Genomic DNA, 24,466 nt, shown 5'->3' with positions numbered 1-24,466 from the left:
CATAGTCTAGTCATAGTCTAGTCATAGTCTAGTCATAGTCTAGTCATAGTCTAGTCATAGTCTAGTCATAGTCTAGTCATAGTCTAGTCATAGTCTAGTCATAGTCTAGTCATAGTCTAGTCATAGTCTAGTCATAGTCTAGTCATAGTCTAGTCATAGTCTAGTCATAGTCTAGTCATAGTCTAGTCATAGTCTAGTCATAGTCTAGTCATAGTCTAGTCATAGTCTAGTCATAGTCTAGTCATAGTCTAGTCATAGTCTAGTCATAGTCTAGTCATAGTCTAGTCATAGTCTAGTCATAGTCTAGTCATAGTCTAGTCATAGTCTAGTCATAGTCTAGTCATAGTCTAGTCATAGTCTAGTCATAGTCTAGTCATAGTCTAGTCATAGTCTAGTCATAGTCTAGTCATAGTCTAGTCATAGTCTAGTCATAGTCTAGTCATAGTCTAGTCATAGTCTAGTCATAGTCTAGTCATAGTCTAGTCATAGTCTAGTCATAGTCTAGTCATAGTCTAGTCATAGTCTAGTCATAGTCTAGTCATAGTCTAGTCATAGTCTAGTCATAGTCTAGTCATAGTCTAGTCATAGTCTAGTCATAGTCTAGTCATAGTCTAGTCATAGTCTAGTCATAGTCTAGTCATAGTCTAGTCATAGTCTAGTCATAGTCTAGTCATAGTCTAGTCATAGTCTTGTCATAGTCTAGTCATAGTCTAGTCATAGTCTAGTCATAGTCTAGTCATAGTCTAGTCATAGTCTAGTCATAGTCTAGTCATAGTCTTGTCATAGTCTAGTCATAGTCTAGTCATAGTCTAGTCATAGTCTAGTCATAGTCTAGTCATAGTCTAGTCATAGTCTTGTCATAGTCTAGTCATAGTCTAGTCATAGTCTAGTCATAGTCTAGTCATAGTCTAGTCATAGTCTAGTCATAGTCTTGTCATAGTCTAGTCATAGTCTAGTCATAGTCTAGTCATAGTCTAGTCATAGTCTAGTCATAGTCTAGTCATAGTCTTGTCAAAGTCTTGTCAAAGTCTAGTCATAATCTAGTCATAGTCTAGTCATGGTAGTAAAAAAACATTATTTCAAATTAAACATTAAACTTTTCATCTTTATTAACACATTTACTGACACATATTCAGAATAATTTAAGCGATTACAAACGATATTTGACTGCTCTCAGCAAAGGATATTTATCACCCGTACACAAACCACGGAAATCATCATAACTTAAGTCAAACAGTGACATTCCACCCAAGCCTTTACTGCGTACATATATATATATAGTTCCTTTTATTTATACATATAAATGAATTGATATTATACATATCGGATAAATGTATAAAAGTTCATGTTGAACATAGGGCGTCCGTAAATTCTCTCCATTTGGAACGATCATTGGCTAGAGCTTTGACTTGGATCCACGACTTGTTGCAGCTTTCGACTTCTCTTCTTACCATCCTCACCCAAGTGTTTCGTGGGCGTCCAGGCAGGCGGTGACCTTGCGGATTCCAATCGAGTGCCTCTCTGCTAATTTCATTGCATGGTCTTCGTAGAATATGGCCAATCCAAGACCATTTTCGACGTTTAATTTCTAGCTCGATCGGTACACATTTGGCCATGTACAAAAGTTGTTGGTTAGTCACCCAATGTGGCCAGAATATGCGGAGAATTTGTCTAAGGCAACGATTCACAAATGTTTGCAACTTTTGGAGTGTGGTTTGCGTTGTGCTCCATGTAGTGCAGCTGTAGAGTAATACGGATTTTACACTGCAATTAAATATCCTAATTTTTGTAGGAATAGATATATTGTTCGCTCGCCAAACTTTGTTTAGCGAATGAAATGCGACTCTGGCTTTGTTGATGCGGTCCGTTATGTCCATACCAGAACCGCCATCCTTCGAAATGCGACTACCCAAATAGCAAAAAGAGTCAACATCCTCAATTGTAGTTCCATGTAGTGAAAGAGGAGTTGAGTTGATGGTGCCAATCCGCATGAGTTTCGTCTTGTTTACGTTTATCTTAAGACCAACTTTCCTTGCGTTCTTATCAAGGCATAAAAGTTTTTGTTGTATATCCTCGAATCTGTGGGTAAACAAACATATATCATCCGCATAGTCTATATCGTTTAGACGTTCGCTTAGATTCCAGCGTATACCATGAGGAGCATCGATGTTTGTTTGTTCCATTACCCCATCTAGGAGGATTAGGAATAATGTGGGAGACAAAACGCAACCTTGTCTAACACCTGCGGTGTGTTGAAATGAGCGACTTTCGTTTCCATCGAACCTCACTTTAGATTCAGCCCCATTATAAAGCTCGCGGATCAGGACAACAATCTTTTCTGGTATACCTTGGCTCCTAAGGGCCGCCCATATGGCAGGTCTGTATACGGTATCAAAGGCGCGTTCAAAGTCAACAAATAGCATATACAAGTGACTATTGTACTCTTGAGACTGCTCGATTATGATGCGGATGGTGTTAATGTGGTCTGCACATGATCTTCTGGGTCTAAAACCGGCTTGCTCCCGGCGTAATAGTGGTTCTATAATTGGCGTGATCCTTTGTAATAGGAGCAGAGCAAATATTTTGTTGATGACATTTAGTAAAGTTATTCCGCGCCAATTTTTGCAATAGCTGAGATCGCCTTTCTTAGGAATAGTTACAATCACTCCAGCCTTCCAGCTCTCTGGTATTTGATTGTTCAGCCATGCATATTGTAGAAGCGGTGTAAGTGCTTCGGCAACAGGTGCAGCCCCATATTTTAGCAGTTCAGCTTGCACAGCGTCGGGGCCTGCGGCTTTAGAGTCCTTTAATTTCAGCAATATCGACTGTATTTCGTGGTATGTTGGGGGAGATGTTGATATATCTCTCCGCGGATTGCGGCGACGAGAAAGCCAAGGGCAATTATTGACATTAAAATCTGTATCATTCGGAGTAGGGGCAGAACTGAAAAATTCCTGCCAACGTTGTAGTTTTTCCTCGGGTGATGTCAGATCGATGTTATTCTCGTCCTTAAGCATTGTGGTGTTTTTTATGTTCTTGCCGCCAAGATGTTTTATTGCCGTGTAAACACCGCGCATGTTGCCAATGTTTGCTGCTTGTTCTGCTTCCTCAGCTATACTATTATAGTGTCGCTCACGGTCAGCACGTACCAGGGCCTTTACGGTTTTTGCTGATTGTCGATAGTTTCCCTTGGCCACCATTTTTGCGTCCGCTGTTCTCGTTCGAGTTGCGATATTGTTAAGGCGCCTTCGATTTGCGATTTCAGCCCAAGACTCTTCGCTAATCCATGGTTTATGGTTTCCCTTTCTAACTCCAAGAATCGCTTTAGCAGTCTGAAAACAGCTGTTTGTAATCGTAGACCACGAGTGCCTCTCACTACTTCGGAGTGAACCACTGATGGCAGAACAGTAACGTGCGGCCACTTCCGGGTTACGAAGACGTGACGAATTATATTTAATGGGACCCTTTTGCAGATTTACTGATGCTGGGCGTAGTCTGAAAGTTCCTACCAGTAGTTTGTGATCGCTGGCTATATCTGCACCGCGCATAGTTCTCACATCTAATAGGCACCCCAGGAACAGTTTGCTGACCACTATGTGGTCAATTTGGTTGAACGTAAAGCCATCAGGGGATTCCCAGGTATATTTGTGAATATTTTTGTGGATGAATTTCGTACCGCCTATAAACAAACGATGTCTAGCACACAAGTCCACTAATCTTTCGCCATTTTCATTTCTGATATCGCCCAGTCCTTGGGACCCCATAACAGACTGGAGATTTTCGTTGTCACAGCCTACCTTAGCATTAAAGTCTCCGAGCAAGATCTTGATATCGCCACTTGGGATCGCTTGAATAACCGCTTCAAGTTGACTATAAAAGACATCTTTAGCGTCATCATCGCCTACCTCCGTTGGCGCGTAGCACTGTATCACAGATATTTTGCGAAACTTTGAGTGGAAACGTGCAGAGATGATACGGTCACATACTGCTGTATAGTGTATGAGTGCCTTGCTCGCCATTGTGGAGAGTATTAGACCAACGCCGTTTATACGTTTATCGCTGTGGCCAGAAAATATGAAGGTACTGCCATTTTCTGTGCGCGTGGAACCGTTGTTCAACCATCTAACTTCACTTAGTCCGAGAATATCGATGTTGTAGTTGCACATTTCTCTGCAAACTTGTTCAAGCCTTGATGGATCCGTAAGAGTTTGAACGTTCCATGTTCCAATCTTTATCCGTTGTTTAAAGCCAAATTTCGTCATCGTGGTGGGGGATCGTGTTGAATTTATTGTAGACGTTTCAGTAATAAGAGTTTTTTTTTCCGGGAGAGGGATATTAACCCGCAGCCCAACCTGCTTGAAGGCGAGGGACCTGAAATAAGTATTCCTTGGCATTGGTTATTAAATGGCGCCAATATTTCGCCATGACGATTGGAGCCTCTACGGCACTCAGAACTTAAAGTTACACGTTGCCAGGCGTGTCCATCTGAGACCCTCTTCTCCAATCCGCTGATTTGTCCGCCACTGCTTATTTAATTCGCAGTTACCCTCCATACTACATGGTAGGGTTCTCCGCTATCCGCAACCTGCGGAGGCGTCCCTTAGCACATCAGCTATGCTTTCCGAAATGATTCTTTTATATTTATATCTACGTAGGAAAAAAAAATCCCGACGAAGGAGAAATATAAAAAAATCTGCGTACATAACTGGCCTTATTCGAAGCAGATTCAGTATCTTCGTAACTGATCCAAATGCCATTTTCACCACTGTCATCAACTGGACGATAAGCATAAGAACCATAACGTTTGGTGGGATCACCAACACGTCTGAGAGGAGCATCGGCACCCTTAAGGAAAGCATTGGCAGGATTGGGAAGTTTTGCACAAATTTCTGGCCAGCTCAAAAGGCCGACAGTTTGACTTTGCATGCCAGCCTCAGCTCCACCTTCTGTTTTCGGTATGACCGGGACACCAGTAGATCCGGAATCTGAAGTTAGTTTCCAAGCACGGCCATATGTAGCCATGCCCAAGATAATTTTATGAGCAGGACATTGATTTTGCAACCAGTACGAGACTTGGAAATCGGCATTATAGTGAGGTAAACGATTTTGGTCATATAGTTCATACAGTGGGGCAGTGTAATCGGCTTCTTTGGGATTGCGTTCGGGTGTAACAAAATCGAAAGCGGCCAAGTTAACAAAGTCTACCATGCTGGAAACAGCCGGTACATCAAAGTACCCTATATTAAGAATAAACATTACATTTACATTTTTATATTAGAAATTGTTAAATAACTTACAGGTCGAATTAACATTGGGGAGAACAGTTAAAGTCAGCAATAAGCCATCAGGTTTTAGAGCGTTTCTCAAATCTCTCACCAACGTTGTAAACTGTTCCTTGTGCATATCCGCATTGGGATCCACAATAAAGTCACCAGTAAAGACTTTCTTAAACTTTTTCCATACAGAGCCAATGTCTGAATGAACTTTGCGTGGTTTATTCTTGGGAAACTGGAAAGCTAAATCGATGCCATCAAAACCATATGAACGTACCATTGAATAGGCGGTATTTATAAAGGCTGTCTGTTTGACACGTTCACCCTCCAATAATTCAATATATTTATTTGCATGATCGGCATCAATATCTTTGTCACCACCAATACTGAGTAAAATCTTTAAATGGGGAAATTTCCTTTTTAAAGCGGTTATTTCAGAGAATTGATGCCGGTGTACATCCAAATCTTCGTGTAAACTGTAGACCTGATAGAGATCGGGTTTGATGCCCAAATAACCATAAACCAAATGTGAACAGAATTGCAAAGCTATTTCTAGATCGGGATTTAACATTTTGCCCAAACCTGTTTAGAAAAGAGAACAGAAATGTTGTAGGTGATGAATTTATAAATAAATAATTAAGTTGTTAGATTAAAACATTTTAATTAACACTATTAAGTTTGATAAATTGCGTTGGAAAACATTTAAAATGCAAAACACTGTGACATCATTGGATAATAGTGTGGCAAATTTAGCGTTTTTATATTGGATTGAGGTTTTTTTTAAATAGCGAAATTAGAAAAAAAAATCTGCTGCATGCGTTTAATGAGATTAATTCTTTTGGCAAGACAAGTGATAGTTGCTTTTATTTTATGTTTAATGAGAACAAAAATTGATTTTAAAAATTAAGTAAAAATGGCATAACATGTGTTCTTTTGTTTAAAATGAATTGGACAGTTGTACAAACATTTAGTATATTTAAAGTGGACCTACTTTGTTTAGAAATATTTACCCATATGGATGGCCAAGCCAACCTTTAAGAGTACGTATTGCTTTACTGAAAATATAAAGTTTGTTTTAAAGTTTAAAGTGTTTTGCTGCAAATTGTACATTATCATTATTATAATTGGATCTAATTCATTCAACTCAAGTGAAAATAAATCTTAATAAGCGTTTAAAACTATTGCAGCATTATTAGCATATTTATGACTGCTCAAACAGTATTCCGTGGGGACATTTATATGCGAGCTAGATGTTGCCCATTTTCAATACCAAACAAACCTTACCAACAGAGAGTATTTGTGGAAAGTGTCAGCCAGTTAGATTCTTTCGTTTGGGCCCTATCGTGTTTTCAACGGACGGACGGGATCGTCTAAGAATCTTATGAGGACCCTGAATATATACTTTTTGGTTCTATGATCAATATTTTGAATGACATGATCAATATATCCCCCTTTTTATGGTGGTGGATATACAAAAGGGTTCCCTTCACATTGAGAGATATATATGTTAATAGTATGATGAGCTAAGAGAAATACTTAAACGTTCAAAATCACATTAATGAAATAGAAGCAAAATCAAGCAGTTGACAACACTGCAAACCATACAAACGATGTAAACAAATGTTTAGCGTTTTAAACACTTAAATATCATTAAAATTATACATATAATGCCTGTAAAAACTTGAGTATTGTATGATCGTATCTACAAATTAACATCTAAATTTGTCTCTGAATCTCTTTTCTTTATTATTTCCGATGATCTCTTACAAGCTCAAGCGACAACTTGATCGTTAAATATTCATTTAATAGTTGTCATGATTTATTGTTGATTGTTCGAGGGAAAAAAGCGATACTCTAAGCAATTTAAATGAGTCTAAGTAGATACAAGTTTTATTTCCGACTTTGTGACTCATTTAAAACAGTTTTTTCTACAAACGTATCAAATGCTGATCATGTGCCAAGCATCGTGTTCATATTCTCATTGAAGTACGAGAATTTCAATTAAATTTTAATAACATTTAATTATTCAATTTGTTGATGTTTTAACACACTATCAACCACAAAATATGTTTATATTATTCACTATATTTATTTATTTATAAGTATTTATTTAGTTTGTTTAGTTTACTTTTAGCTTAGTTTGCTTATTCAGTCTGTTTTTACTTTCATTGTTGTGAGTGAGATCGTTTAGTGGGGGGACTTTTTGTTATTTAAATTCAGTATTTCTCTAGAATTTTATAGTAGTCTCCTCCATCAAGCTTTATTTATTTGTATTTATATATTTGTTGTTATTGTAAGTTGAACAACAAATTGATAAGCTACTGACCTGTGTTATTCGTAGTTCATTGTATGCTTTGTATTGTTCTACATACTTGACTACACTGGGTAACAAATAAAAACCCCATTTTCAAATTAAAAAGAAAATCCCCAATATATAGACAAACAAATTCATTTTGTATTTGCAAAAAATTATATTTTCAGAATATTACCTATAAAATTGGCCATATAGTATGTAAGGAGTGAGATCGAAAAATTCTTAACATACATATATGTTTATAAAAAAGAAACCACTAAACTTACAGCTTTAATTTTTTTTTTATTTGATTGAAATTATTATTACAATTTACAAAAAAAATTATTTTTATAGTTTTAATCACTAGTGATGAAATTTTGAACCTTTTTCGGAAACCCTTCCATTAACGTTTTTATAGTGCTTTCTGTCACTTTGCTCGAACATGTAGTCCATCTCCGTTTAAAATCTACCACACTTTTGGACACCTTTTTTGTACTCTTCAATTCTCTTTTAACAAGAGCCCAATATCTCTCCACTGGCCTTAGCTCCGGGCAGTTTGGAGGATTTGCCTCTCTTGGTACAAATACCACATTATTGTTCTTGTACCACTCAAGGGCTTGTTTGCCATAGTGACAGGATGCCAAGTCAGGCCAAAAATAAGTGGACACATTATGAAGTCTTATGAATGGAAGCAGCCTTTTTTGTAAACATTCCTTGATGTAAATTTCGGTATTTATAGAGCCCGTTGTAACAAATGAGTGGCTTCTTTTGCCGCAACTGCATATTGCTTGCCATACCAAGAACTTTCTGGGAAATTTTGTCTGCTTTTGGGTCCCAAACTTTTCTTCAACATTCCCTCGAGCATCAGCAACATAAAATTTTTGACCTGGAAGTTGCGAAAAATCTGCCAGAACATACGTTTCGTCATCCATTATACAGCAAGAATATTTTTTTATAAAACTTGACTTCAATTTCCGTGCTCTGTTTTTGGCCTCTAAATTTTTAGTAGCGTTCCTGTCAGGAACTTTTTGAGCCTTGTATGTTTTTAAACCTGCATTAGCTTTAACTTTTCGTACCAAATAGTCCGAGCACTGAGCTAACCGGGCTGCTTTCCTACCGGATGTGTTGGGAGCTCTTTTGAAAATGCGTTCTATTTTTTTGGCTTTAGAAACATCATGTGGACCATTCCTTCTACCTGAACCAGGTTTTCTATCAACTGACAAGTTCTCCCGGTACTGTTTAATAACATTGGAAACAGTTTGACGGCAGACCTTTGTATGCTTGGCCAACTTTTTGTAAGACCAAGTTGGGTTTTGTTGAAAATATTTAATAATTTCAGTACGCACTTTTTTCTGGTCACTCATTTTAATCAGATTAACAAAAAAATTAATATAATTGACATTACACATAATAACTGACATGTTTTTCAAAGGTAACTTGATCAAAAAAAAATTCAAATAATACTTGGGTTAAAAAATGTAATGAAAAACGTGTGTTAAGAATTTTTCGATCTCACTCCTTATTATCAGCTCTCTATATATATTTCAAGTAGTAGATTGAATTTATTCGTTTGTGCACACAAAATTAGTCGAGTAATGCTTATACGAGTATTTTGTAGGTTGCCTAATTTCCTGAACTTTCTGAGGGTATTATGGGTTCGTGCTGATGTTTGTAATGCCCAAAAATATTAGTCTAACACCCACATTAAAGTTTATCGATCGATTCGGAATCACTTTCTGAGCTATTTAAACGATGTCTGTCCGTTCGTCCATCTCACTGGCTTACTATCCATGAACAACTTGTGCGCAAATTACAGGTCGCAATTTTGAAAATATTTCGATCAATTGGAAAATTACCTTTTTAGTAATATTTTTAGAATTCCGTTCACTATTTCAAAATTGATAAATTGTGTTTAATTTATTTATAAAATGTATACAAAATTTAGTTTTCAATAAATATTTTACTGTCTGTAAAGTAAACTAAAATAGTACTTTTTTAAAGGAAAAATAGTACCTTTTAAGTTCTAGTTTCTAAAATTCGTTAAATGATGAAAATTTATAAATTTTTTTTTAAAAAAATAAATAAGTACTATTAAGTACTATTTTCAAAAAATTGGTAAATGATGCAAAATTTATAAAAGTTGTTTAATTTCTTTATAAAATGTATAATAAAAATAAATTTTTGGCAAATTAATAATAAGAAAGTACTTTTTTAGTAAAATTTCATAATTTTTTTTATTATTTCATTGCAAACCATTTTTTTTTTGGTAAAAAAATAATGGTGAAGAAACCAAAATATGATTGAAAAAAATATAACTTCCTCTAAATCAAATGTAATTGATAAAATTTAATGGAGACTAAAAAAAGTACTTTTTTACTACTATTTTAAATAATTCTTTAAATTTTGTAAAATTTATGAAATTTTAAAATATTATTTTTAAATGCAAAAAATAGGATATATTTGACAAAATGTATCCATTAAATTAAAAAACTACTTGTTTAGTACTTTTTTCAAAAATTCATTAAATGATAAAAAATTTATAAATTTTGCTTAATTTCTTTATAAAATGATAAAAAAAAAAATTTTTAGCAAAAATTCAAAAAGTACTTTTTAGTACTACATATTTTCAATATTTCGTAAATGTTTAATTTTTATATATATCTACACAGCTTTCACTTAATATTATTATGATCAGTCGGTCCATAGATAGCCATAACTCCCATATCAGGCCAGCTTCCGAAAATAACTGTAGTAAGCATAAATTTCTTCAAAATGGTAATATACACATACAATTCAACAGAAATAAATTTCATATAAACATAAATCAAACTGCATAATTTAATGGCGATCGGTCCAAAATTATTCATAGCTCAAATATAAGACCCGCATCAGAAAATCATTCTCTATAATAATTTATTGAAATTTTAAAAGAAAAATATGTTGTGCATTTCTTTAAGAACTTAAAATTTCAAATTGTATTAAGTCGACTTACTTAAAAAATAAATTTTACTGGAACCGAATTCGTGATTGAAACAGCTATCGTATCGAATAACAAGGTGTGGTCGTTTGGAAATTCCAATTTTTGACTCTGTCAGATAGAAATTTTGATTTAGTTTCTCATTTTTTGAAAAAAACATGGTAACTCCATATATTCTTAAAAAACTGAAAAATTAGAAGTTTAAAATAGAACAAATTCGGGTCTTTGCACTGTGGTTCCAAATCAAAATCTAGGTGGACAAAATTATGAAAATCGGTATCTTCAAAATTTGGAAAAACTAAGTTTTTTCGGAAGCTGACAATCTGCTCTCCTCCAATACAAATGGGTTTTTCAATTGGACTTTTCATTTTCTCGACAGAAGCGCCAGAAGTTCAACAAATTTTGAATCATATTTTCGTTAATTATACCCTTCAGCTTCGTGAGAAGTTTGTCATTCCGTTTGTAATTTCTACATTTTTCATTTCCGACCCTATAAAGTATATATATTCTGGATCCTTATAGATAGCGGAGTCGATTATGCCATGTCCGTCTGTCTGTCTGACCGTCTGTCTGTTGAAATCAATTTTCTGAAGACCCCAGATATCTTCCGGATCCAAATCTTCAATAATTCTGTCAGACATGCTTTCAAGAATTTTGCTATTTAAAATCAGCAAAATCGGTCCACAAATGGCTGAGAGATGAGGAAAAAACCAAGACAACCTCGATTTTTGACCTATTTTTGACCTATATCTGGACTACTAAGGCATTAATAAAGACAATATGGATATCATCTAATGATAGATATTTCAAAGTCATTTGCAACGTATATAAGACCATAGTAACTTGGACCTACAATGGGTCAAAATCGGAAAAAAAAATTTTAACCCGATTTTTTTTTTTTTAAAAAAAAAAATTTAAGACAAAAAACAAATTTTACAATTTAAACAAAAAATTTTAAAAATTTAAAAAAAAAAAGTTTTAAATTTAAAATAACAATCGAAAAAAAATTTTTTCCAAAAAATTTAATTTTGATTACCTAAAAATATTTAAAATTTTAAGGTATAATTTGGTGAAGGGTATATAAGATTCGGCACAGCCGAATATAGCACTCTTACTTGTTTTTTTCTAAGAATGTAATATAGCTTGCCAAAAAAAAGACCGTCGAAGCCCGTCCAAGGACTATATACATCAGTTAAAGAAACTTCTGGGGAATGTCTTTGTAGAAAAATTGTAGCCGCCAGCACCCGCCGAAATACTTTTTTTTTAATTTTTACGGAATGGAATTTTTAGAAATATTTCTTTATTTATTATTGATTTTTATATATCTAGACCCTACTGTAACTTGAAATATAGTAAATACAGATCTTTTTTAAAATTTAGTTTCAGAAAGACATGAAAACGTATTTTTTTAATTTTTTATTAATGTTTTTTATATGTATATCTAGACCCTACTGTAACTTGAAAAAAAGTTTATATTGATCTTTTAAAGATTTTTTTGGAATCGGAGATACCAATTCTATATAAAAAGATCGCCAAATAATTTTGTCCACCTAGATTTTGATTTGGAACCACAGTGTTTTGGGGTAAAATTTTGAACCTAAAACAAGCAAAACAAGTATATACCCTTCACCAAATTATACTTAAAAATATTTTTAATTTGTATTTAAACAAAATTAAATTTTTTTTCCAAATTTATTTTTTAATTTTTTTAAAGAAGTTTTTTTAAAATTTTTTTTTTAATAAATTCGGTTTTAAAAATATTTTTACTGATTTAGACTCATTGTAGGTCCAACTTACTATATACATACATCGTTGCAATGGACTTTGAAATATCTATCATTAGATATCCATATTGTCTATATTAATGACTTAGTAATCCAGATATAGGTCAAAATTCGAGGTTGTCCAGGTTTTTTCCTTATATCTCAGTCATTTGTGGGCCGATTTTTGTCAATTTTAAATAGCAACCGAGCCGGAAGAATGTATTGATGTATGAATTATGTATTATGTATGTAAGTTATTTGAGGACAACGGAAAGTTGATTCCAACATACAGACTGACATGGCTATGGGGTCTCTAATGAAAAATGTAGAAATTACCGACAAAAATTACCCCGGAATTCCCGATTAGATACCCTAGTATTTTGACAATAGGTAGTGTATAGTATATTCATATACATACATGTAGTATATGGGCAAGTGGTCAATACTTTATCTATTACTTTTTTATAATTGAATTTTAATTGCTGTTTAATTACACAATATTTAAAAAATTATTTAAGTGACGGTTGCTGAAAATACTAAACAAATAAATTAGCTTAAAACTAATTAGTTATGACACAGTACTATAATTGTATATTTATTTTAAAGATAAAATTTATTTACTTATAAAGGGTGTCTCAGTAAGAATGCACTTTTTCATTTTAAAATAGAAACACGATTTTTTTGAGATAGATGTGATTTTTTTTATTGGATTGTAAAGAAGACATGTTCTGATTAAGTATGAAATAAAATATACGTCAAATGAACCACATAGCATAAAAAAAATTACACTAAATTTAAGATGTGCACTCTTACTGAGACACCCATTATTTTAAATAATTCAATGATTTGTCGTTAAATTCTTTGTTATTTTGGGAATACCCCCAAATAATACCTAAAATATATTTTGGTGTAGTTTTTTTTTTTTTTTAATTGACAAACTGTTTTTATAATAATTTTCATTGTTATAAGTTGTAAAATTTTAGGTTTTTTTAATGATTTTGTCACTGTCAAAAAATGCAGAATACGGCGGATAGCTTCATTCAATTAACGGATAGCTTCATTCAATCAACATTGTGTTGTTCGAGTTTTGTTCGAGTAGAGTTCGTCTTTATTGTAAAAATTCAGATCTTTTATTATATTATACAAAGTAATTCTCACAGATCTGTGATTCCAGAATTTTTTTTTGTAACTCAGACATTTATAGACTAAGGCCGGGTAACTTATCAAAATTTTAAACATAAATTAAATATATTTTGTTCATACAAAAAAAATATTTAAACATTGATTAAGCTTAACTACATATCACTGTGGTTCCAAATCATAATCTAGGTGGACAAAATTATGAAAATCGGTATCTTCAGAATTTTTAAAAACTAAGTTTTATCGGTAGCTGACAATCTGCTCTCCTCCTATACAAATAGGTTTTTCAATTGGACATTTCGTTTTCTCGACAGAAGCGCCAGAAGTTCTACAAATTTTGAATCATATTTTCGTTAATTATACCATTCACCTTCGTGAGAAGGGTATATATAAGTTTGTCATTCCGTTTGTAATTTCTACATTTTTCATTTCCGACCCTATAAAGTATATATATTCTGGATCCTTATAGATAGCGGAGTCGATTAAGCCATGTCCGTCTGTCTGTCTGTCTGTCTGTCTGTCTGTCTGTCTGTCTGTCTGTCTGTCTGTCTGTCTGTCTGTCTGTCTGTCTGTCTGTCTGTCTGTCTGTCTGTCTGTCTGTCTGTCTGTCTGTCTGTCTGTCTGTCTGTCTGTCTGTCTGTCTGTCTGTCTGTCTGTCTGTCTGTCTGTCTGTCTGTCTGTCTGTCTGTCTGTCTGTCTGTCTGTCTGTCTGTCTGTCTGTCTGTCTGTCTGTCTGTCTGTCTGTCTGTCTGTCTGTCTGTCTGTCTGTCTGTCTGTCTGTCTGTCTGTCTGTTGAAATCAGTTTTCTGAAGACCCCAGATATCTTCGGGATCCAAATCTTCAATAATTCTGTCAGACATGCTTTCGAGAATTTTGCTATTTAAAATCAGCAAAATCGGTCCACAAATGGCTGAGATATGAGGAAAAAACCAAGACAACCTCGGTTTTTGACCTATTTTTTTACCTATATCTGGATTACTAAGACATTAATATAGACAATATGGATATCTAATGATAGATATTTCAAAGACATTTGCAACGACGTATATAAGACCATAGTAAGTTGGACCTACAATGGGTCAAAATCGGGAAAAAAAATTTTGAAACCGAATTTTTTTTTTTTTTTTTTAAAAATTTAAAAAACAAAAAAAAAAATTTTAAATTTAAAAAAAAAAAAAAATTTTAAAATTTAAAAAAAAAAAATTATAAATTTAAAAAAAATTAAAATAACAATCGAAAATTTTTTTTTCCAAAAAATTCAAAAAGCAACTGGAAAAAAAATTAAATTTTGTTTACCTAAAAATATTTAAAATTTTGAAGTATAATTTGGTGAAGGGTATATAAGATTCGGCACAGCCGAATATAGCACTCTTACTTGTTTTTTTTTAATATTTTACTGCTTTACTAAATTAGATATATCTCAATGGTTTTAGCATATAGAAATTCATACTTCAAAACATAAATAAACATTGATATAGGCTTTTATTAAATGTATATCTTATATTTATGGGCCTCTCGATTTTCCTGTTATAGTCCTTTAAACTTGGTTCTCAAATATACTGATATTTTTTTTTTCTAGAAATGTTATATAGCTTGCCAAAAAAAAAAGACCGTCGAAGCCCGTCCAATGACTATATACATCATTTAAAGAAACTTCTGCGGAATGTCTTTGTAAAAAAATTGTAGCCGCCAGCACCGCCGAAATATTTTTTTTTTAATTTTTACGGAATGGAATTTTTAGAAATATTTCTTTATTTATTATTGATGTTTTATATATCTAGACCCTACTGTAACTTGAAAATTTAGTTTCAGAAAGACATGAAAAAGTATTTTTTTTAATTTTTTATTAATGTTTTTTATATGTATATCTAGACCCTACTGTAACTTGAAAAAAAGTTTATATTGATCTTTTAAAGATTTTTTTTGGAATCGGAGATACCAATTCTATATAAAAGGATCGATTTTGATTTGGAACCACAGTGCATATGTTTAAAATTTTGATAAGTTACCCGGCCTTAGACATATGTATATATAAAGAAACTTTTTTCAGGACCACGTCTAATATGTACATTAGAGTGACAATCAGTTGTATGGAAAAAAATTTTTGTTAAAATTTTGAAGAGTGCCGGGTGGAATATTGTGACACTAGGCCTAAATGTTAAGTGCTGAAAATTTGAGCCAAATCGGGCAACGATTTCTGGACGCGCATCGAGGTCAAATTTCAGATATATGCTAAATTTTACTGCTAATATGGAATAAATAGGTGAAACTCGTTAACTTTCTGCATTGTTTTCTAGAAATATGTAGATGTATTTATATTAATGAATATTACATTAAAAAAAATTTTGGAAATTAACCCTGTATCTCCTTTGGTTCAAAATGACCCAAAAACTGTATTATCGCCAAAATTAGAGAAAAATGCAAATTTTTCAGTTTTTGAAAAAATTTTGCTACTAAATAAATACTTTTGCAATTGAATGCAAAAGAATCGAAATATGTACGTAATTATCGTTGTAATGAGATATAAATGACAAAATTTGATTCAAAAATTTTAAAGTTATTACAAATTCGCCAGACCATTAACGTGTTTCAGGCCACTTGAACAAAAAATTTAGGAAAAAAAATTAACATATTTCGAGAAAATTTAAAATAAAAGCTCATTTTTACTTAAAATACGTCCATATTTACTTGTATATGAGTTTTTGTCTTCGTAGGATACCGTTAACCTATTCGCAGGTATGGCCAAAAAAAATAATTTTTTTTAACGGCTGTTTCAAAACTCCATTTTCAAATTTTTAAAAATTTTGTTAAACAAATTTCAGATTTTTTCGATCATCACATTGGGGTTTATTGAGATCAAAATAGGGAATAAAAATATGAAAAAATTATGTCAATACCTCTTACAGTTTTTCCGTACCTGCGATTTAAATTTTGCGTTTTTCAAGAAAAACTAATTTTTTGTCCATATTTAGGCGAATGAGTCCAATTTCCATACTGTTATAAATTTTAAGTAAAACCTATTCATAATATTATAGTCCTTGTAATTCTAAATATGTTCTGAAAGTTTTACTAAAATCGGAAAACGATAACCTTTGAATCGTGAAGGTCAAAGGTCAAATTTTTCAATATTTGGAATTTCTAATGAAAATATACTGAAATGTTACATATTTTTGGGCCGATTTTCATGAAACTTAAGGACTTAACATTTAACCAAGAGGAAAAAAACAAAATTTTAACAAAAGACGGGTGAAAAGGGTAATATTGGCACTCAAAGCAAGGATAAAAAAGCAAAAAACTTTAAATATAAAAAGCAGGTTAAAATTTTGAATTAAATTATTTATTTCGTTAGCGTGCTGAATTCCCAATAATTGATAAATTCACTGAAATTTATTGTTGGGGGATAAGCTAGTTCCAATGCGCATTTCACTGGTTGCTTAGGCCAGATCATCAGGAAACCTTTTCCCAAGACGCTTTAGAAAAACTAAAGATATTATACAAATAAAACACTAAAGTGAATGAGAATTACAGTCACTCAAACTTTATTTGTAAAAATATCAAAGCTTAAACAAAACACCAACAATAAACAGTGAGTTTATCATTTCTTACATTCCCTATTTATTATTTACAAAATCTTAAGAAAAGTAACAATTCAATAAATAACAAAATAAGGATAACTTTTTATAGATAAACAATTTCATTTTTACATACATCTGTTTCATAATTATCATCATCACCGCTCCACAAAACGATTTTAATGAAATTTCAGGTGTAAAATTTTCCCAATCGTAATCGAAATAAATTTCAAACGATTATTAGAACTTTCGACTGCTGTAATTAGTCCCCAAAAACGTTTGTAAGTTTGACTTGTTACAAAAATATGGAAAAAGCGTCAAAAAATACCCTTTCCTAAAACAGGATCTTTGCTAAAAATAAAAGGTTAACGAGACCAAAAAACCGTCATAAAATACCCGAAAAGCGTCTAAATGGCAACACTGAATGATTCCCTTAGTCGGGACCTCGTGACAACCTCTGAATGGGATCGTGGGAAGAGGGTCGATTTCAACGCTCGCAAGACTCAGTGTGGCATGTTGATACAAATACGAAAGACAGACCAAGTCACTTCATTTGTATGTATGGGTGTGTAAATGCTGTGGAATCAGACACTCTTGATATTTTGGGTATGAGAATACAATGTAATGCCCGCTGGTCTAAACATTCAAGTTTCTTGGTTTTACGAAACGGTGTAGGAATTACATCACTCCATCTGATCTCCTCTCTATTTACACCACCTAAATATATCCGACCGAAAATGGAATACAACTCCCATATATGGGCCTTTGGTTCAAAGTCTATTTTGGAGCTGTTCTCTCGGTACTACAATGGAATGTGTTCTGATGAAATTAGGGAATTTGTTCCACGTTTTTCATCAAAAAGACATCCGTTTGTAGTCGATTGGCAGTACGCCGAACAGTCCGTAAGTGGAACAAACTTCACGCTGAAGACTTTCCTGTCATTTTCAATGTAGGAAAGTTCAAATCGACTGTCCATAAACTCTACAACCTCTGCCCTCTCTTCCATTACTATCTATTGTCGTTTGCGAGCCCGGAAAAATTTCAGACAAAAATTGTTCATGCTGTTCTATGAGCAAAACGTTTCGATGTTCTTAATTTTATTTATATCTTTCAATTTCGATATAGCCGTGCTGACCTGTATTAATTTTAAACTTTTCAAATCAAGATTTTTTGTTTAAATTGCCACTCACAGTAGATAATTATTTGCCAATATATGAAGACTTATAACAGGTATAATTAAAATATAATTTCTCTAAAACAAGATATGTATTTCAAAATTTACCTTCACGTATGAAACTGCCCGAATCATAATAACACATGAGATTAGCGGTGCTATTGGTAGCGCCATAAATACCGGCTACCAGTGATAATAAAATCAACAATTTCATGATGTTCTCGCGATCGTTTAGTCAGTCTATCTGGACGTTAATACTTATGCACTGTTATGGAAATAAAAACTAAAACAAAACAAAAAATCTAAGAGACGAAGTGATGCGCTACAACACAACCGTAATCTCAAAAAGTTTAAATGACACTAAATTACTTAAAGTAAACTAAAGCTTAAATGGAGCATTTAAAACTGTAATTTATTTCATACATATATAAATAAACAATCAAGAAGAACTTTCTGAGTTAAAGCTTTTTTTATGTAGAACGATAATGGTAATGAGCTGATAATATGAAAAGATGCTGAGCACAATAATATTTACATTTGTTTGTTTGTTTATTTTGTTTAAAGTTAAGAGAATAGTGACAATGACAGCGTCAGCGCCAATGTCAGCTATAGCGATCACGTCACTGATTTGTATGCCAAGTAGTCAGTCAGTCAATCAGCTTATCACGTAATTCCAAGTAAACGAAATATATATTTTTTTGTTTTTAAAGTTTTTTGGTACTTAGTACGGGGAATTACGATTGGGGAAGTAAATATTTAAAGTTTGAAATTATTTATTACTATTTCTTTGTACATATACAAAGCAAACACATAGATTTCATTTAAAAATAAATATTTAATAATATAATCGCTAAAACACAAGTTTAGTTTAGTATAATTGATAAAAATACTCACACTTAAGGTCAAGCCTTAGCAAATTGTATAACGAATTATTAGTTGGCAAATTTAATAAAATATTTTATTTACATTTATTTAATTAAATTATAATCTAGAAATTTCCTTAATAAATAACCTATAAATAACTTTTAACTGAACGCAAAATGGGATATTTGGCTCCCGTACATAGACCTCTAAAATCATCATAACTTATATCGAACAGGGCCACTCCACCCAAACCCTTTTGCTTGGCATACTCAGCCTTAACGCCAGCAAAGTCTGGATCATCAAAGCTCATCCAGATGCCATGCTCTTCATTATCATCGGCTGGACAAAAAGCATAATTACCATATTTACGCTCAATATCAACGACTTTACGCACGGGAGCATTTGGTCCTCTATATTCACCAGCCGGTGCAATAGTTACTTTGCTACATACCTCCGGCCAGCTTAAAATACCCTCCTTTTTCGATTGTAGTCCCGCCTCAGCAGGTCCCTGTGTAGCTGGTACAACGGGTACACCAGTTAAACCGGAATCAGTGGTTGTTTTCCAGGTACGAGCATACGTAGCAATACCCAAGTTAAGTTTATGGGCTGGACAGCCATTCGTAATCCAATGTTGTACTTGATAGTCGATGTTGTAGTGTGGCAAACGATCTTGTTCGTCCTTGTGATAAATGGGTGCTGTATAGTCGGCTTCTTCAGGATTACGTTCGGGTGTTAGGAAATCGAAGGCAAACAGGTTTATGTACTCGAATTCATTGTGGATTTTGGGAATGTCAAAGTACCCTGGAAAATTTAAAAGAAAGATATTTTAAATGTTTAGAAAGTTAATGTAGATTTTAGATATAAAATTTAGTTTAATAAAGAGATTATATCTGAACTAAATAAAGCGGTATATCAGCTCCGATTAGCCTAGTATTGTTACAATCGAAAGAAACCATTATAATGTAAGGGAAAGAAGATTTACTGGAACCTGCATTAAAAATACTTAAACGTGATTAGTCCGGCCAATCATTTATATGTTCTCATAGCTAAAGGAGTTATATTTAGGTCAATACCAAGAATTGTGTACATAAACACTGAAAATCCATCAGTCTGTGCTTCTGATATGTTTCAGATTGCATGTCGTGATCCAAAAGGATTTTCTGAATATGATCCAATCCAGGAGAGCCTACATTCCGCCCTAAATCTCTCTGTACCTGATCGTTCTATATAAATATCATGTGGCTAACAATATTGTCAGATAAATGTACAGAAAATATCTTACAATCGAGTGAACTTAAAATGTTTGTCTGTCAGAGAAATCATTGTTTCTTTGTTTGTTTCATTTAAGATAATTCTTGTCCTAAAATAACGCCATAACCAGTTACTGCTTATGCCTAAATAAGTCTCGTCCAGGATCAGTCAAATCGACCTATAACTTTGTATAGGAAGTCGGAATTCTCGACCTCAACTTCTGAATTTTATGGTCTCCACCAAAATCTAGCTTGAGTTTTGTTTGGTACTCCATCAGGACAAATTATAAACAAAACGAATGCATCTGGTCAATGCGAAAACTTCGGGAAATCGTAACGCGGAACAGTTAGACGACGACAGCTGCGAGAGTGAAACTCAAAACTCTCGAAGGCAGCGAAAAAATAACGGCCTGGCAATGACGCACAAGTCCTTCCTCCAGACAGAGCTGAATTACGAATCAGAAAGCATAAAAAAGACCGTTTTGTCAATCGTGTGAGCACATTACGTTATAATTCTCAAAACATTGTCAGATTCGCGAGTTTTTAACATCTAAGAACTGCATCATTGTCAGATAAAAAAACATAAATAAAGAAAGTACCCTGCGAAATATCAATTCTGACAACCGTGTTAACTGACAATTTGTTTGCCTGACAACGTTGTCAGATAATTGTCTTACTATGGAATGACAGATTTTGTGACAAATGCCTGTAATCGTGTGAACTGATAAGCTAAATTATGGGGGCAATTTTTCATTGTCTGTATTGTTAGATCTGACTATCGTCTGAACAAAGCTTTAGGAATCTTATACCTCTTATGAGAATCTCCAGTTGTGATAGCATTATTAGCTCTTTGTCCACAGATGTCTCTTGTTAGTAGATAATTAATGTTTTTTCTTAATCCTATCAATATTATGATATAGTGGTCCATGCGATCTGATGTAAACTTAATTCCCTGTTAATCATTAGAAATATGATTTCAGCAACAAAGGGGTAGAATCAAAATACTTAGGAAATAAATCTGTCTGTGACAAAGCTTTAGGAATCTTATACCTCTTATGAGAATCTCCAGTTGTGATAGCATTATTAGCTCTTTGTCCACAGATGTCTCTTGTTAGTAGATAATTAATGTTTTTTCTTAATCCTATCAATATTATGATATAGTGGTCCATGCGATCTGATGTAAACTTAATTCCCTGTTAATCATTAGAAATATGATTTCAGCAACAAAGGGGTAGAATCAAAATACTTAGGAAATAAATCTGTCTGTGATCCATGAAATATTGCACGACAATCGGAACAGCCAGTTCGAAATTGCAGATTTATTTCCAAAATATTTTGATTCTGCCTAACTGTGCACCTTCAGAATATCATGTGTTTAACCTTGGGTCTTTCCAGTTTGAACGTATTCGGCAAACGGTTGCAGTTCTTTAGACATTTTCATTTTTATTATTTTAAATTTCGAAAAACTCGCGATTTAATTCACGATTTTAATTTGTTTAAAAATCAAAATCAAATGTTCCAAAAATTAAAATCGCGAATATAATCAGTTTATTGAAATAAAATTGGAAATATCCAAATGACTTTAAAGAATATGTGTTTACCGAACTAAAAGACCCAAGGTCAATTTGTTTATGATGTCTTATGGAATTCATGATATATTTTGTTATTATCCTGTACCGAATCTCATCATATATTCATTGTCATTTGATCGAAGTATTTTACATAATCTAACAATTCCACAATTTTCTTTGAGGAATGATTTGACAATTTAGATTATTGATTTCCCAATACTTTAAAAAACCACTTCTTAATTAAAATTTTCCTACTTACATGTCGAATTAACATTCGGCAGCACTGTCAAGGTCATTGACAAATTCGCAATGACAAAGGCATTCTTCATATCAGCCACAAATTCCGTAAACTGTTGCTTATGGGTCTCGGCTTCGGTGTCCACAATATAGTTGCCCGTAAACAATTTCTTAAACTTCTTCCAAACCATACCAATCTGTGAGTGAACTTTACGCGGCTTATTGCGTGGAAATTGGAATGCCAAATCCAAACCATCAAAACCATTTGTCTTAAGCAGATTAATCGAGGAGTGTATGAAATTTTGATACAAAGGTTTACCGCCCTCCAGAAAGTGTATATATTTACTAGCATCCACTTCATCGATGTCCTTATCGCCACCCACACTTAAATAAATTTTCAATTGAGGAAATTTCGCTTTCAAGGCGGTTATCTGGCGATAATGGAACATATCACGATCCACATTCAAACTGAAAATATCATAAGTTTCACGTGTTAAGCCAGCATAGCCGTAGATAAGATGGGTGCAGAACTGTAGACCATATTCCAATTCATGTTGTGGCAATTGGGCGAACGCTAAGAGTTATATAATGATATTATTTATTAAGCAGTGCACATTATTTTTAATTTTATTTAAAATCTTACCTGGTCTTATGGAACTTTCTGAGTCGTAGTAGCATACTACTCTTTTATTTGCTTGTTGTCCCAAGGCTATTTGTATGCAGCACAAAAGTGCTAAACAATTTATTAATAATTTTTTCATTTTTTATTAATTGTTATTTGCAATAATTATTTGTTCTCTGTGTAGTGTTTCGAATGAGTTTTAAATTGCAACTGATATTTGAACGTAGCTTTGTTGGCTAAAATATAATGTTAGTTTAATGTGCTATACGAGATTTATTCAAGACAAGTTTCTTATCAATTTCGAGGTTTGTTTTTTTTTTAATATTTCTGATTTGTTTTTCTTATGATTTAGTAGAAAACTGGTATAACCCAGCGAAGTTATTTGAAAATTGTTTACAAACGGGTATTTTGAATCAAAAAGAAAGACGGGGGGTATATTGATTTAGTCATTTCGTTTGTAACATATCGAAATATTGGACGTAGCACCAATTCCTGGGCCCTCATAAGATTTGTAGACGATCTAGCTATGTCCGCCCGTCTCCGCAATATATATTTCTGTGTTTATCGTACCTGATGTGATTGGCTTCTTTTGCCACAACTGCAAATTATTATTGAACATTATCTCGTGCATCAGCCATATAAAAATCTTGACCGGAAGTTCTAAGATCCTGCCAGTACATAATTTTTATCATCCATTATACAACAAGTGTATTTTTTCCTCAATTGTTTCGCTCGTTCTTTTGCTTCTATGTTCATTACCGCATAGCTATCTGAAACATTCTGAACTTTATACTACTTCAACCCAGTATTAGCTTTAGCTCTGCGCACAAAAGAATCAGAGCATATATCTTTACGAGCTGCTTTTCTGACAGAAGTGTTCTGTGCTCTTTGAAAGAGTTGTTCGAGTTGTTTTGCCTTACCTATATTTGTTATACCTTTGTTTCTTCCTGATCCAGATTTTCTTTCAATGTTCAAGTATTCCTTATAAGAAGGATACCTTCGACATGTAACATTTTTAAACACGTGCAATTTTTTTTTTGTTATACCCCCCACCACCATAAGTGGTGAATGAGGGTATATATAAGTTTGTCATTCCGTGTGTAACATTGAGAAATATTCATCTGAGACCCAACAAAGTATATATATTATTGATCCTTATGAAATTCTAAGTCGATTGAGTCATGTCCATCTGTCTGTCTCTGTAAAACACGCTCACGTCCAAAATAGACAAACAAAATTGGTAGACTTGCAAAAAAAATGTTTATTGTTCTCCCAAACAGTTCGGTATTGAAAATCAGCAAAATCGGTTCAGTGGAACCAGAGTTATGAACCAAAATGTGAGACAACCTAAAAAAAACTTGATAATTTTAACATAGTTTTCCTTATTTGTGCAAATATATTGTAGATAATACCATAAAATTTTACACACGTTAGGCTTATGTTAAAAGGACTAACTTTGGTAAAAATTATAAGAATCGGTGCATGATTTCACCTAGCCCCCATACAAAGTTCTACCCGAAATATGGTTCTATGGTCTGTAAATGCCTACAAAATTGCAGTATCCACACAAAATTCAGGAAAAATAAGTTTTGTGCTTAAGAAAATCACAACACCAAATTTTTTGTGGATCGGCCCATATTTGACCATAGCCCTCATATAAAGTTCACTTCCGAAAATCACTTAAATAAGCATAAATGTCTTATAAATATCGATATTAACTTGAAATTTGC

The 24,466-nt window shown here is 33.2% G+C and overlaps 1 protein-coding gene across 3 annotated transcripts; it reads right to left on the bottom strand.

Moving 5' to 3' along the window:
* Nucleotides 1-1,074: 1,074 nt before the first annotated feature.
* Idgf2 (Imaginal disc growth factor 2) lies at nucleotides 1,075-22,970 on the bottom strand. 3 transcript variants are annotated; one of them, XM_065502020.1, is made up of 5 exons: nucleotides 22,758-22,941; nucleotides 22,137-22,688; nucleotides 5,298-5,855; nucleotides 4,705-5,237; nucleotides 1,075-1,270 (listed from the first exon to the last, which is right to left on the bottom strand). In XM_065502020.1, exons 1-5 carry the CDS (start codon nucleotides 22,873-22,875, stop codon nucleotides 1,151-1,153), a joined length of 1,881 nt encoding a protein of 626 aa, XP_065358092.1. In that variant the 5' UTR covers nucleotides 22,876-22,941; the 3' UTR covers nucleotides 1,075-1,150. The 3 variants fall into 3 exon arrangements, with proteins under 3 accessions (XP_065358092.1, XP_065358091.1, XP_065358090.1); XM_065502019.1 differs by lacking the exons at nucleotides 22,137-22,688; nucleotides 22,758-22,941 and adding an exon at nucleotides 18,301-18,519; XM_065502018.1 differs by lacking the exons at nucleotides 1,075-1,270; nucleotides 4,705-5,237; nucleotides 5,298-5,855 and adding an exon at nucleotides 19,122-19,857 and having other exon boundaries at nucleotides 22,758-22,970.
* Nucleotides 22,971-24,466: the final 1,496 nt, after the last annotated feature.

The sequence above is a fragment of the Calliphora vicina genome, chromosome 2 (genome assembly GCF_958450345.1).
Source record: "Calliphora vicina chromosome 2, idCalVici1.1, whole genome shotgun sequence".
NCBI lineage: Eukaryota > Metazoa > Arthropoda > Insecta > Diptera > Calliphoridae > Calliphora > Calliphora vicina.
Note: the sequence above shows the minus strand (reverse complement) of the source record. Positions and strands in the feature narration are given on the sequence as shown.